This window comes from Macaca fascicularis, chromosome 14 (assembly GCF_037993035.2).
Source record: "Macaca fascicularis isolate 582-1 chromosome 14, T2T-MFA8v1.1".
In the NCBI taxonomy this organism is placed as follows: domain Eukaryota; kingdom Metazoa; phylum Chordata; class Mammalia; order Primates; family Cercopithecidae; genus Macaca; species Macaca fascicularis.
The window spans coordinates 12,545,926-12,560,911 of record NC_088388.1 but is presented as its reverse complement, the minus strand read 5'-3'; the positions used below and the strand labels follow the sequence as shown (position 1 = coordinate 12,560,911).

The 14,986-nt window shown below is 57.1% G+C and overlaps 1 protein-coding gene across 1 annotated transcript; it reads left to right on the top strand.

The window, feature by feature from the left end:
* Positions 1 to 538: 538 nt before the first annotated feature.
* On the top strand, positions 539 to 10,203 carry SAXO4 (stabilizer of axonemal microtubules 4). The gene is made up of 13 exons (XM_005577643.4): positions 539 to 696; positions 1,093 to 1,210; positions 1,437 to 1,590; positions 3,422 to 3,550; positions 4,073 to 4,136; positions 4,505 to 4,617; positions 5,241 to 5,300; positions 5,736 to 5,822; positions 6,159 to 6,272; positions 6,356 to 6,450; positions 9,052 to 9,216; positions 9,772 to 9,855; positions 10,086 to 10,203. Exons 1-12 carry the CDS (start codon positions 588 to 590, stop codon positions 9,839 to 9,841), a joined length of 1,278 nt encoding a protein of 425 aa, XP_005577700.3. The 5' UTR covers positions 539 to 587; the 3' UTR covers positions 9,842 to 9,855; positions 10,086 to 10,203.
* Positions 10,204 to 14,986: the final 4,783 nt, after the last annotated feature.

Here is a 14,986-nt window from a genome sequence, read left to right as displayed (position 1 = left end):
AAAGGTGAGGGTGGGGCCGCTGTGGTTGGGCCTTGGGGAGAGCGGAGCCAACTCCCAGGGGAGGCAGGCAAGGCCAGAGGCAGGCAAGGCCATGGGAGCTGAGGGAGAGAGAGGAGCCGGGAGCTGGGAGTGAGCGTCCCAGCCTGACTTCTTGGGTGGGAGCCAAGAATTCCCCAGATAGCGGGTTGTCGGCTCATTCATTCCGAGAGGTGGATATGTAAGGTTCAGGTCGGGGGCCGAGGAGTCAAATATCTAGGTCTGAATCCCGGCAGTACCACCTATTATGAGCAAATCCTTTATCTCTTTAAACCTCACTGTCCCCGCGGTAAATGGAGACAGGAAGAGTTAATAAGAAGGTGTGGGAAAGTGAGAGGAGACACGAGGACTCTTGGGATAAGTGTGAATGATCAGTTTCGCCCTCAGTTTAGGGACGTGGGAGCTGGGGCAGAGAGACAGAGGCCTGGGAGAAGGGGCCAGCTGTGTGGGGGCGCAGATCTTTGCCCCATGGGCTTCTAAGCTGGGCTTGGGACCCACGAGGCTCCCCGTGCTTCCTTTTTAGGCCCCCCGGGGCCCTGCCCCACAGCATCATGATGGGGAAACTTCCCCTGGGGGTCGTCTCCCCTTATGTGAAGATGAGTTCGGGGGGCTACACGGACCCCCTGAAATTCTACGCCACCAGCTACTGCACAGCCTACGGTGAGGGCACCTTTGCGCAGCAGCTTCCCCCAGGACAATGGCGGGAAGGGAGGGGCTCTCTCTGAGGGAGGAGCAGCCCCTCTGGCTGTCACACTGCAGAGCAACCTGTCACGCTGAATCCGTCTGTCCCCTGAGCCCGGCCCGGCTGCTCCCTTCTCCAGTTCTGTCCCTGCAACCCTGTCACTGTGATTCTGCCACCCCGACCTTGTCCCCAGCCCACCCACTCCATTTCCTGCCATCAGTCCTGAAAGGGCAGGCCTGCAAAGCTCCTGCCCGTGGCTCTGAGCCCTTTCCTGTCACTGGGACCCCTGTGCCCCTCGGAGGACGCTGGCCCTGCCTGGGAAGCCCTGCCTGTTTTTGACCTTGGGGTCTGTCTCCTCGTTGCCCCTCTGGCAGGTCGAGAGGATTTCAAGCCCCGTGTGGGCAGTCACACAGGCACCGGCTACAAATCAAATTTCCGGCCCGTGGTCTCATGCCAAGCCAGTCTGGAGGCCTTAGACAACCCGGCCAGGGGGTACGGTCTGTACGGCTCCTTCCCAGCCCCTGCCCTGCTCATCAGACCAACTCCAGGCTCCGTGAATGGGGACCCTGAGCTTTGCCTGGCCTAGGCTGGGGGTCCTGGGTGACACAGGGCACGGCCGACCCCTGAGTCATCTGTGGGAGGGTGCAGGGAGGAAGGTAGCTCCTGAGCAGAGGACAGAGGCAGGCGGCCTGGGGTTCTAGCTCCTCCTCACCCTCAGGGAACAAGCCCAGGACCATTTCCAGTCTGTGGCCAGCCAGAGCTACCGCCCCCTGGAGGTGCCTGACGGCAAGCATCCCCTGCCCTGGAGCATGCACCAGACCAGCTCAGGCTACGGGCGGGAGAAGGCCAGTGCAGGTCTCCCCACCAAGGAGGTCAGTGCTGGTCCAGGGCTAGGAGAGGGAAGCCTTAGGGTAGGGTGGGGCTAGGGCTGCACTGCCAACAGTTGGTCAAGGTGGGGGTGACAGGGCATGGAGCAGCCACATTGTAGGGATGGGGGCCACTCATCTTTCTCCCCTTTGTCCTCATCCTTGTCCCCACCATTCCCACCACCTCCATTCCCTGCCCCAGCCCCACCATTACCTCCGCCTCCATTTCCATCCCCATCGCTGTCCCATTCCCATGAGCCTCACACTTCCTTCCACACCTGCAAGCCCCATCACCGTCCCTACCACCACCACTGTCCCCTACCATCGACATCCTCACCCCATCTTTTTCCTTTCTTTTTTGTGAGATGGAGTCTCACTCTGTTGCCCAGGCTGGAGTACAGTGGCACGATCTCGGCTCACTGCAACCTCTGCCTCCTGGGTTCAAGTGATTCTCCTGCCTCAGCCTCCCCAGTAGCTGGGATTACAGGCATGTGCCACCACACCCAGCTCATTTTTTGTATTTTTAGTAGAGACAGGGTTTCACCATGTTAGCCAGGATAGTCTCGATCTCCTGATCTTGTGATCCGCCCGCCTCAGCCTCCCAAAGTGCTGGGATTACAGGCATGGCCCCATCTTTTTCATTTCTGTCCTCATTATTACCACCCTTCTTATCATCAGCACCACCACCAGAATGGACACTCATTCATTCATCCCGCCAGTATGTTCTGAATATCCTCCTTCGTATTTGAAGATGATAAGAGCTGGTAGAGTGCGGGGTGGGATGGGTGGTAGGAAATATAACGGGGAGAAGCAGGGAGGAAGAGAAGTGAAGGAATTGCAGGCCAGGCATGATGGCTCTGAAGTGGGCAGATCACTTGAGGTCAGGAGTTCGAGACCAGTCTGGCCAACATGGAGAAACCCCATCTCTACTAAAAATACAAAAATTAGCTGGGAGTGGTGGCATGCACCTGTAATCCCAGCTACTTGGGAGGCTGAGGCAGGAGAATCGCTTGAACTCGGGAGGCAGAGGTTGCAGTGAGGCTGAGATTGCCTGGGCAATGGAATGAGACTTGGTCTCAAAAAAAAAAAAAAAAAGGCCAGGCACAGTGGCTCGCACCTATAATCCCAGCACTTTGAGAGGCCAAGTCGGGTGGATCACTTGAGGCCAACTGCTGGTGGGCCAGCCTGGCCAACATGGTGAAACCCCAACTCTGCCAAAAAAAATACAACAAAATCAGCTGGATGTGGTGGCTTGCATCTGTAGTCCCGGCTACTTGGGAGGCTGAGGCACAAAAATTGACTGAACCCGGGAGGTGGAGGTTGCAGGAAGCTGAGATCACGCCACTGCACTCCAGCCTGGGCAACAGAGCAAGACTCTGTCTCAAAAAAAAAAAAAAAAAAAAAAAAGTAATAAATAAGAAGTGAAGGAGTTGCACCTGCAAATCAGGAGGGTTGGGAAACAGCTTGCTATGGAGACACTGGACAAAGACTTGAGGGAGGCCAGCTCCTCCAGATGCAGCTGTCTGAGGGAGGAGTGGCCCAGGCAGTGTCAGAAGCGAGTGCAAAGGCCCCGAGGGGGGCACAGAAAGGAGACGAGCAGCTAGAGCAAGGTGAGGCACTCAGGTCCTTGTGGGCCACCAGGAGGACGTGGAATTCCCTGTGAGCATGATAGGAAGGCTGCAGAGCTCTAAGCAGAGGAGGGAAGCACAGGTTTCATTGTGAAGGGACCCCCTCTGGCTGCTCTGCAGATACTGTACTCTGTAAAGGTCAAGGGCAGAAGCAGAGTCAGGCAGTGACTGCCGCCCCCTCACCTGTAATTGGCCCTTCTTCCTTCCAGGTCCGGAAGGTCCATTTTGACACCCAGGAGCATGGGCCCCAGGCCATCACCGGGCTGGAGCCCAGGGAAGTGCCCCTGCTCCACCAGCAGCAGGGCCAGGGCCCGCTGGAGCGGGAGAACTTCCGATATGTGAGTGGCAGCCCGGCTAAGGTCTTCGGGGTGGGGCAGAGGGGCCACATCCGCCTCCTCCTCCCACCTCAAGAAAAGTGTTGCACCGACTTATCCAAGAAGCCAGCTTAGTGTGAGCTCAGGGCACCAAGAAAGACGGGAAAACAAAGGATTTGATATTGGCTATTTCCAAAATAGCATCAATGTGACTTCTCGCCTTTTAACGCTCATCCTCTTCCCCCAGCCTTCCTCCTCTCGCTCACAGCCCCTCCTGATCTCGGTCCCTCTGGGCCCCCTGCTCATTACCAGGAGTCTGGTGTGGGGTGTGACGTGGTATTCATAGTCACAGGGGCACTGTGCTCTTACGCTGAAATTCCTGGCCCTGCGATGCCCCACCCCAGAGAGACTTGTGTCCAGGGTGCTGTAGTGGCCCACACAGGCCTCCTCAGAGCACAGATAACCGAGGCGCCACTCCACTGCCGCCGCATGCCTTCGGGGCCCTGGTGGGCCGGTGCCGCCATTCTTCCAACCTCTGTGTTCCAGGGCCCACGCTTCATGACTTCGGAGTACAATTCCAAGTATCTCAGGGAGCCTCTAGACCAGCCAGGTAGGCCCTTCCAATCCACCTCCCTACTTCCTGCCCCAGGGGCCCTGGAGCTGGCTTAGGACTAAGAAGGCACCAGTGGAAGAAAGAAGGATGCACAGGTGGCTGCGGGGAAGCGCCTCTCCCAGGCTGACCTCGGTGCCTTGGGCCTCTCAGGAGGGCGGCTTGGCTGGTGCATGCCCTTCCTGCTGCTCCCTCTCCTGTCCTCTGGCCTGGACTCTGGAATCCTCGCCCTGCCACCCACGATCCTCATGGCACAGGTCTCCAGGATCTTGGGATCCACTCGCTCCGCACCTGCTGGGACACTGAGCCTCTGGAGGACACGCGGGGGGCCAGGTGGCCTGGCAGCACATGAGACATTTCCTTTGCAGATTTCTTGCAGAAGAACTCGATCGGCGCCAAGGAGGGGAGCAGCTTCACCAAACAGTCCCGCCAGAGCCCCATTGTCTTCCAACCACCCTCACAGGCCCTCCCTGGGGACCCTGTAAGTCGGCTGGGCTCCTGCTAGAACTTTAGGGGGCTTGACGCCCTCCAGTCTCAGGGTTCCTAGCTTTCCTAAAGAATGTGAGTTGCAGAGCCCTTTGTTCAAGCACAAGATGAAAGAGCTTAGGTGAAACCCACTGCTTTGGTCCAGTTCCCCCGTTTTATAGATGAGAAGACTGAGGTCCAAAGAGATGAAGAGGTGTAGCCAAGGTCATTCAGAGTTCAGACAAGAGCCCTGGCCTGCTGGTCCCATTCAGGGTCATGCCTTCCCCTGTCTTCTCCCCAAACACTTCCCTTTTCTCAGTGATGCCCATTTGAGCTGAGTTCTCCTCTGTGTTCAGCACAGCAGGGGCCTGGAGGCAGAGCGGGTGGGAGCTGCAGGGGCCTGGAGGCAGAGCGGGTGGGAGCTGCAGGGGCCTGGAGGCAGAGCGGGTGGGAGCCGCCGGGGCCTGGAGGCAGAGCGGGTGGGAGCTGCAGGGGCCTGGAGGCAGAGCGGGTGGGAGCCGCCGGGGCCTGGAGGCAGAGCGGGTGGGAGCTGCAGGGGCCTGGAGGCAGAGCGGGTGGGAGCCGCCGGGGCCCAGCCTGCCACTGGGGAGCTGACATCCTCTGTGGGCCTCTTTCCAGGCCCTCCTCCCGGGCCAGAGTGTCACCAAGTCTGACTTCCTCCCCAAGACTCACCTGCACGTAAGCTGAGCTAGGGGGAGGCTGGGGACCGCCTGGCAGGGAGCAGTTAGAACATGGCTCTGGGCCGGGCGCGGTGGCTCAAGCCTGTAATCCCAGCACTTTGGGAGGCCGAGATGGGTGGATCACGAGGTCAGGAGATCGAGACCATCCTGGCTAACACGGTGAAACCCCATCTCTACTAAAAAATACAAAAACTAGCCGGGCGAGGTGGCGGGCGCCTGTAGTCCCAGCTACTCGGGAGGCTGAGACAGGAGAATGGCCCGAACCCGGGAGGCGGAGCTTGCAGTGAGCCGAGATCCGGCCACTGCACTCCAGCCTGGGCGACAGAGCGAGACTCCGTCTCAAAAAAAAAAAAAAAAAAAAAGAACATGGCTCTGGAAGGTGGTGGGGGAAGCAGCCACATCCTGGTGCCAGTGGCTGCTTTGCTCCCTCCAGGGAGATGAGTTCCTACCTGTGTTGGCCAGAGGCTCCAAGTGGGAAACAGCCTTCAGCCGAGGGAATGAAAGGATTCTGAACCCCAAAGTGAGTGGCCTTGGCTCCTCGCTCAGAGGAGGGAGGAGACAGGGAGGTTTCTGGGACAAGGTGGCATTTGGGTCAGGCATTGAGGAATGGGAAGAATTAGAATATTTGGGGATGTGGAGGTAGGGCCCCAGGTGGAGGGCGAGGAGAGACTGGGCCTTCCTGGGGGCTGGAAGACGAGGGGTGTGGTCTGAAATAGACTTGACTGGAAGGGGAAGGGAGGGTCGCTGGGGCTGGGGACAGGTCGCAGCTGTGTGTGCCTCTGCCTGCCCCCTCTCCATCCCTGCTGCCTCAGCCTGGCCACCTCAGCCTCCCTTCTGGTGGCTCTGTCCCCTGCAGGTGCCCCCTCCCTGCCCAGAACCCAGCAGCGTGAGCCACCAGCAGTTCCAGCCACTTCATCGGATGCAACAGACAAATGTTGCCCTGCTTGGCCGGGAGACTGTGGGGAAAAAGGTGAGACCTGCTACACCCAACCTCCACCCCCAAATCCCCACCCCTTCTGACCTGACAATTCTCCTGTCTACCCCCTTATGCAGGAGCCCACAGGGTTCAGCCTTAACAACCCTATGTATGTCCGGAGCCCCTGTGATCCTGACAGGGATCAGCGATACCTGACCACCTACAACCAAGGGTGAGGTCCGCTTCCTGGTCCAAAGCTGAAACCATTTGAGAAAGAGACGGAGACTCTTTAAGTAATGAGGATAAGTAATGAGCTCACAGCCTCGTGGAGAAGATCAACGCTGAGTGAATGTGGGTTCCCCAGAAGCAGACCCTAAGCCAAGGATTGGAGTGCAAGCACATTATTAGGCAGTTATTAGGCGTGTGGGAGTGGAGAAGTGGGATGAGGGAGGGAAGGCAGTAATAATGAGCATGTTACTAAGCCAGCTATTCCACCGGGAAAACTCTAGAAAACAGTGTAAAGCACACAACTCAGAACTACCCCAGTCAAAGGTGAGAAAGCTGGGGTATTTATACCCCCACATCCATCAGTCATTGGTTAAAGGTTATCCTAGGCAACATTAAATCCCAGGTGCCTCCTTGCTCAGGCAAAGCAGGTTCTAGCATCCCAAGGGTAGCTTTCCCACAGATATGCAGTACAGGGCATTGGTGGCCAGGCTGGTGGACATGGAAAGAACAGGGGAGATTGAGGGAGTCTGGAGCAGCAGCATCTGCTAAGACACTCCATCCAGCCAATGGTTGGTGGGCTCGAAGCTCCCTCAGAAGGTAAATTCTGTGCTTTGCATTCCCTGGATGAAGAGTGACTGTCCTGGGCATCAGGGAGGGCTTCCAGGAGGAGGTGGCCCCAGAGCCATGGGGAAGGCTTCTGGGGCCAGGACTGGGTGGGGAGAGCATTATAGGAATGGTATAAAGGAAGTGTAATTCTTCTTCTTCTTTTTTTTTTTTTTTTTGATGGCGTTTCACTCTGTCGCCCAGGCTGGAGTGCAATGGCATGATCTCAGCTCACCGCAACTTTCGTCTTGTGGCTTCGAGTGATTCTCCTGTCTCACCCTCCTGAGTAGCTGGGATTACAGGCATGTGCCACCATGCCCAGCTAATTTTTGTATTTTGAGTAGAGATGGGATTTTGCTGTGTTGGCCAGGCTAGTCTTGAACTCCTGACCTCAAGTGATCTGCCTGCCTCGGCCTCCCCAAAGTGCTGAGATAACAGGCGTGAGCCACCGTGCCCTGCCAGGAAGTATAATTCTTTTTTTTTTTTTTTTTTTTTTTTTTTTGAGACAGAGTCTCGCTCTGTTGCCCAGGCTGGAGTGCCGTGGCATGATCTCCGCTCACTGCAAGCTCCGCCTCTGGAGTTCACGCCATTCTCCTGCCTCAGCCTCCCGAGTAGCTGGGACTACAGGCGCCTGCCACCAAGCCCGGCTAATTTTTTGTATTTTTAGTAGAGACAGGGTTTCACTGTGTTAGCCGGGATGGTCTCGATCTCCTGACCTCGTGATCTGCCCGGCTCCAGGAAGTATAATTTTTCAGACAAACTCCTCTAAGCCAGGAAGCGCAAGCTTTCCTCACAGTATCAGTCATCTGTGTCCACCCTGCTTCCTCTCCAACTCCTGGTCCTCCAAGGTGTCCCTGCAACCTCCCTGTCTCCTCAGGCTCCCCCTGCCCCACCCCCTGCTCCAGGATACCTCCCAGAATCCATTCATGGAACAGACTTTAACTGAGCCCTGACTGGATGCCAGGGCCTGCTGCAGGCCCTGGGAATGTGTGTGCAGCTCCTGCCCTACGGAGCTCAGACCTCAGCATGGGAGGGGGCATGCATGTGGCTGCGGTCAGTTAGTGAGAGCTGTTAGGTGATGGGCAGGGAGAGAGGGATCGGGAGGGCTGCAGTGGGCACGGGTCAGATTTGAAATCGGTGGCCTTGAGCAGGTGACGTTTGAATTGAGACTGAAAAGAGGGGAGGGCGGTGACCTGGAGGAGCAACAGAGAGTCTGAGCTGGAAGGGCCGCTGGTTGTCCTCTGGCCTAACCCCTGAGGCTCAGAGGGGAGGAGCAGTGCTTGCGCCTCGCACAGCTGACTCGCCGCACAGTGGCTGCTCCAGTTCCCATGGAGGTGGGGGGAGGGCCAGAGGCTCAGTCTGGGTGTGAGGGCAACGATGTTCCCACCCCTTCTTAGGCAAACATCTCCTCCTGTGGCTCTGGCAGAGACCAGCTCCAGCCCTCTCTGCTGGGTCCTTCCAGCCTGTCGTGTCCTGTCGTGTCCTGAGCTCCTTCTGGCCGTCAGGCACACTTGCTGGTGCTTTCTGGTGCGCGCAGGGCCCCAGGGTTGCCATCACCGATTTCTGCACTGATCTGTCTGCATCCCCTCTTCATAAGTTCAAGGGTGGGACCCCCATCTTACTTGTGTTTGCACCTTCCGGACCTGGCTGTGCTCAGTTACATGGAAGGAGATGGAAATGAAATGGAAGGAAAGTTAAGTGCCTAGAGAAGTGGATGAGACGGGGTCCCCACCCCAAGGTGCTGGCAGGCCAGGGACAAGGGCGTCACTGAAACTGTCCTTTTACACTCCAAAGAGTGTTTCAGCGTCAGGCAGAGGGCAGGGCAGGCTTTTCGAGTAAGGCTTCACCCAGTGGACGTGGGCTTAGGGAGAGTCAGACGAGGAGGACAGCATGAGCAAAGGCGGGGAGGCTGGGTGATCTGAGGGCCGATGGAGAGGGGCGGGAGGGGCTGCAGAGGTGGGCAAAGGCCAGATTCCAGCCAAGGACCCCTCCTCTCCTCCAGGTACTTCGAGAACATCCCCAAAGGTCTAGACCGGGAAGGCTGGACTCGAGGTGGCATCCAGCCCCAGATACCGGGAGGCTACGCCCTCAGCCAGCCAGTCAGCTGCATGGAGGCCGCCCCCAACCCCACGGAGAGCCTGCGGCACCTGCATCCCCACGTGGGAAGGTGGCACTCCCCCCAGCTCTGTTCCTTCTCCCTACCCCTCATCCAGGCCCTGCGCCAGGTCTTTCCCTTCCTCTCCTCTCTTGCTCTGTTAGTCTGGTTCATTCCTATGAGAGGCCCATCTCCTCTGGCTGGCTCTGGCGTCCCTTCTCCTGCCAGCACTGACTCCTCTCCTCCTCTCCGTCCAGTGACCCCTCCCTCAGATGTCTCCTCCTCCTTCTCCTGCCCCAGTACCCCAGGCCAGGAGGGCTGGAGGGGGAGGATCTGAGCGAGGGGCTCTGGGGTGGTTTGGATCCAGAGGGGGATGGGGGGACGGATCCAGAGATGAATGGACTGTGGTTCCGCCTCACTCAGCTCCTTTCTGCTCAATTCAATTCCTCAGAAATTACATTTATACCAACAAATGCCCAGAGTTGGCAGGCAAAGAATGTTTGTGGCTTGGCTGCCCTGGCTGAGCCCTGGCTGTGCTCTCTCAGGGAGGGTCAGGCAGAAGAGAAGAAGACAAGGTCCCTCCCTGCCTGCCAACGCCCCCAACACTCTCCTCTTGCCTCCCTGCAGAACCCTGACCTCAGCCGACCCCTTCTACCGGGACGCACCTCACAGCAGCCGCTTCATGGCACACAGCTGAGCCCTGAGCCCTTGGTAAGGGGCTGGGGACTCCCACACTCAGCTGCTCCTGGTCTGTGGGCCGCCATTGTGGGCCAGCCCTGCCTCCCCAGCCCTGGGTTAAGCCAGTCCTGCCTGGGGACCCCCGCTTCCGAGTGGGGGGTGCGAGATCAGGGGGCCTCTCAGAACCTCTTCTGTGCCAGGCAAGCACACAGAAACACCCCAGAGCCCCTTGCTCAGGCTTCGCCTCTGCTTCTCCTCCACAGGTTTGTCAACCCTGGGGCACAGGAGCCAGGCTATCGTCTGTACCCCCACTCGATCCCCCAGGGTGACACCCCCGCCCGGCTACTTTCCTAATGAAATAAACAGCATTGAAGCAGAGAAGTGTGACATCACTATCAGGGTGGCTGGAAAAAGGAGGGGTCAGCTGGGGCAGTGGGTGCAGGGGTGGAGGAGCTGGGCCAGATTTGGAGTCGGAAGGGCTCGGCTGGAACCTCTGAAGAACCATGACACGATGGATGGGCACTTCATTCTCCCGACTCAGTTTCTTGTCCTTTAAAGGGTCCTTTATGGCCCGTGCTGTTTGGGAAAGTACTTGGTCAAGTGTGGGTGGAACAACCCCAGGGGAGGGGCCGGTGGGCCAGAGAAGGGGAGGAAAGCAGACTCAGGGCAAGGAGAAAGAGGAGAGTCTCGGACGCATGGCCACCTGGACACCGACACGGCGCGGGGAGCTGATCACAAAGGCTGGTGCCACTCTCCCTCCCAGCCAAGGTGACCAGAGCAGGGCGGCCTGTTTGTGAGAAAGAGAACAAGCTGGCCCTTACATGTCCCAGGTGAGCGCAGGCCCTGATGAGCCAACATCCTGCACGAGAAGAGAAGGGTATCTCTTCCTCCAGATGTTGCAGCCTGACATAGGCCCTCAGCCTGCAAGACTGAGGGCCAGCATCTGGGCCAGCTCTCAGCACCTTTTGTCACCTCAGCCAGGTGCATTTGTGCAGTGCACAACACTACAACTGTATGCCGTGGCCCTGCTAGCACCAGCTCCTTATAAATGAGGAGTGTGGACCAGAGAGGGTGCGTGAGCTGCTCAGGGTCACACAGGGCAGAAAGGCAGCAGCAGCGCTGGGTTGGGGGTGTCCCCTGTGCCTTGCATCCCCGTCTGGGCATGCAGAGGGGGTGTCTTCCGACCCCTTGCCTCCACTTGTGCTCCTTAGTGGAGGTCTGTGGAGCAGTGCTGCTGGCCTCAGAGCCTGGCCGTACCCAGCATAGTCTTGAACGGCAGGCCTGGGGACTGTCCACAGCCTGGCTGGGGCTCCATGTGGGCTGTGGGTGGCTCCAGCTGGTCCCAGCGTGGGAGGAGGGAAGCAGAAGACACAGAGTCTCAGAGCCAGACTCAGGACCCAGTGACAGCCCAGACTGTGGGTGGCGACCTGCCAGTCCATGCCCCAGCAATAGGAGTGAGTCACCAAAGGGACTGGGCTGGGCCCCAGCCATGGCCATAGTAAGGTGGAGAGTGAGCGAGTGCAGGATCAGCCAGCCTCTCCCTGCCCAAAGACACACACACACACGCACTCAACACAAAAGCACACGCAAATACAAACACGCAAGTGCACACAGACCCCTGAAGGCATGCACACACACATCTAGGCACATAAATGCCAACGGAAGTACACATAAACTAACACAACCACACACATGGAAACACAAACGAACGTGCACAAACACCAGATCTTCACATAAACACCCAGGACTCTTAGACACGCAGACACACACACAGCCAGCCTGATGTGGTTTGAGTATTTGTCCCCACCCAAATCGCATGTTGCATTCGAATCCTCAGTGCTGGAGGTGGGGCCTGGTGGGAGGTGACGGGGTCACGGGAGTGGATCCCTCATGGCTTGGTGCTGTCCTCACTATAGTGAATTCTCATGAGACTTGGTTGTTAAAAAGTGTGTGGCACCCCCCACCTCTGGCTCCTGCTCCTGTGTGTGAAGTGCCTGATCCTGGCTGGGCGCAGTGGCTCACGCTTGTAATTCCAGCACTTTGGGAGGCTGAGGCAGGTGGGTCACTCGAGGTCAGGAATTTGAGATCAGTCTGGCCAAAGATACAAATACGAAAAATACAAAATATTAGCTGGGCGTGGTGGTGCATGCCTGTAATCCCAGCTACTCAGGAGGCTGAGGCACAAGAATGGCTTGAACCTGGGAGGCAGAGGTTGCAGTGAGCTGAGATCACACCCCTGCACTCCAGCTTGAGCAATAGAGTAAGACTCCATCTAAAAAAAAAAACAAAAGAAATACCTGTTCCCCTTTCACCTTCCACCATGAGTGGAAGCTTCCTGAGGCCTTCCCAGAAGCAGATACTGGTGCTGTACTTCCTCTACAGCCTGCAGAGCCGTGAGCCCATTAAACCTTTTTTCTTAGAAATTACCAAGTGTCAGGGTTGTTGTTTGTTTTTGAGACAGGCTCTCCCTCTGTCACTCAGGCTGGAGTGCGGTGGTGCAACCACGGCTCTCTGCAGCCTCAGCTTCCCGGGCTCAAGTGACCCTCTCATCTCAGCCTCCTGAGTATCTGATACTACAGGCTCACACCATCACACCCAACTGACTTTTTGTATTTGTTGTAGAGATGGGGGTCTTGCTATGTTGCCAAGGCTGGTCTCAGACTCCTCGGCTCAAGTGATCCTCCCACCTTGGCTTCCTAAGGTGCTGAAATTAAAGACGTGAGCCACCGTGCTGGACACATAGACACAAAAACGGATGGATATACAGAGACTTACAGAACAGACACACAGACAGACAGACAGACACACACACACACACACACACACACACACACACGGCACCTCATCTCTATTTCGTGTCTTCATTTCTTCTCCTCCGAGTGTCCTTTTGCAGCTCATGTTTCCTGCCCGTCCTTCCTCTATCTGGCTCAATGGGGGGTGGAGGAGTTATGGTGCCAGGGACATTGGCGCCTGTTTACACCCTCTCTCCATCGTCTCCACCTCCGTTGTCCTGCACCGGGCAGCAGTTTGGCCAGGGCAGGGGGACAGTTCATGAGGCACTGCATCGGAGAAGGCAGGTTGGTCAGATTTGGGGGAGGCTCGAAGGCCATGCTAAGGAGCCCTTCTCAGTTATGAGCCTCAACAAGGGCTTGGACCGTATATGCCTTGTTCACACTGAAAGTCCAAAGCCCAGAACAGTGCCTGGCACATATGGAGGTGCTCAGTAAATACCAGATGAATGAATGAATGAATGGATATGGCAGATGTGGGCTTCTGGGTATCACCCACCTTAACACCAGGATGTCAGTCGCCCAGCCTCCCTGAGTCCATGCAGTTGGCTCCCGTGTTGCTACCCCCTACCTGCCCAGCTGCCATGGCTTTGCCCCCAGGATGCACCTTTCCTCTCTGAGTGTGGCCTTTGGTCTCCCCTCGCACACAGCCCAGCCTCTGACCAACCTCATCAAGCTCTCCTGCAGTGGCCTAAGGGCCTCTACATTCCAGCCTTGGCCCCTGGTAGGCACCAAGACCAGGGTAGAGTCAGTGCTGGGAAATTCTCTGTGTCCCAAGGACAGGAGGAGGGAACACTTTCTATCTGGTGGCTCCTCAGGATGCCAGTCCCTGTTGAAGGGACGTCTTGCTGTGTGGCTTCCCTCTCCTGCTCTGTGATGTCAGGGGACAGCGGGAGAGTTCCGGCCTCTCAGCATGAGCGTTTACAAGACATGTAAGGCAGTTAGTCTCTAGGGGATGGCCCAGAGGAGCAGGCCAGGGGCGCTTACCACGCGGCTTCATTTTCAGTGGCCTCATCCCCTTGCTTCCAGAGAGCATCAGCCCAGAGCTCCTTCCCAGGCCCAGGCAGTCAGCAGACTGTACCTGTCACAGGCCTGAGCCCTGGAATCCGACTGCCTGGGTTCAAATTCCAGCTCTCTACAACCCAAGGCAGCTCCCTGCCATCGGTCAGTCACCTAAGCCTTCTGTGACCTCCAGTTGTCACTTAACCATTCTGAGCTTCAGCTAATAGCAGCAGCTGCCTTCTGGATAAAATCCAACATGCACAGAGTGCACACAAATAGAAGCTGCCCTGATGCTGGAGCAGAGGAAACAGAGGCCAAGACAGAGGTGGAGACTTGGTCAAGGCCACACTGCAGGCCGGATGTGGTGGCTCATGACTGTAATCTCAGCACTTTAGGAGGCCGATGCAGGTGGATCACGAGGTCAGGAGTTCAAGACCAGCCTGGTCAACATGGTGAAACCCTGTTTCTACTAAAAATACAAAAATTAGCCAGGTGTGGTGGCGGGCGCCTGTAGTCCCAGCTACTCAGGAGGCTGAGGCAGAGAATTGCTTGAACCCAGAAGGCAGAGGTTGCAGTGAGCGGAGATCGTGCCACTGCACTCCAGCCTGGGCGACAGAGTGAAACTTCGCCCACCACCCCCCCATCCCCCAAAAAAAGCCACAATGCAGATTGTCACAGAATCTGGCCTCTGTCTCCTGCGTGGCCCTGGGTGGGCCCCCTCAAGACCCTTGCCTGAGGCCAAGAGAGGTGGCTCATGCCTATAATCCCAGCACTTTGGGAGGCTGAGGCTGGCGGATCACTTGAGCTCAGGAGTTTGAGACTAGCCTGGGAAACAAAGTGAGACCATCTTTACAAAAAATTAAAGAATTAGCTGGGCTTGGTGACACGTGCTTGTAGTCCCAGCTACTCAGGAGGCTGAAGTGGAAAGAGAACTTGAGACCAGCAAGTTGAAGCTGTAGTGAGCTGTGTTCATACCACTGCACTCTAGCCTGGGTGACCTAGTAAGACCCTGTCTCAACAAAACCAAACCAAACAAGCCTTTCCCTGAGAGCAGGCCTCCTCTCTATCAAGGGTGGGTGATCACCTGCACAGCCTGACCTGGAAGACCTTGGCTGACCTTCCAGGGGGTTGCCCCCACTTAACCGCCTCGTCCCTAAGGCCCACTTCTGCCAGGCCCTCCTGGCAGCTGCCTGCTTCTCCCTTCACCTGGTAACCAGACTTCGGGTGTTCACAGAGTCAGTCCTTCCAGCGGGTGACAACGCTGCTGCTGCCGGAAGCTTCCTGCACACTCCCCAGTGGCTATTTTTAAAAACCTGCTGAGGTGTACGGGATGATGATTAACCTTCATTAAGCCCCCACAGCCTTCGGGTGCT

Coding starts and splice junctions, on each gene's coding strand:
- SAXO4 (XM_005577643.4), top strand. CDS start 588: ATGATGGGGAAACTTCCCCTGGGGGTCGTCTCCCCTTATGTGAAGATG. Junction 4,137..4,504: donor GGAGCCTCTAGACCAGCCAG/GTAGGCCCTTCC, acceptor TTTCCTTTGCAG/ATTTCTTGCAGAAGAACTCG. Junction 9,217..9,771: donor CTGCATCCCCACGTGGGAAG/GTGGCACTCCCC, acceptor GCCTCCCTGCAG/AACCCTGACCTCAGCCGACC.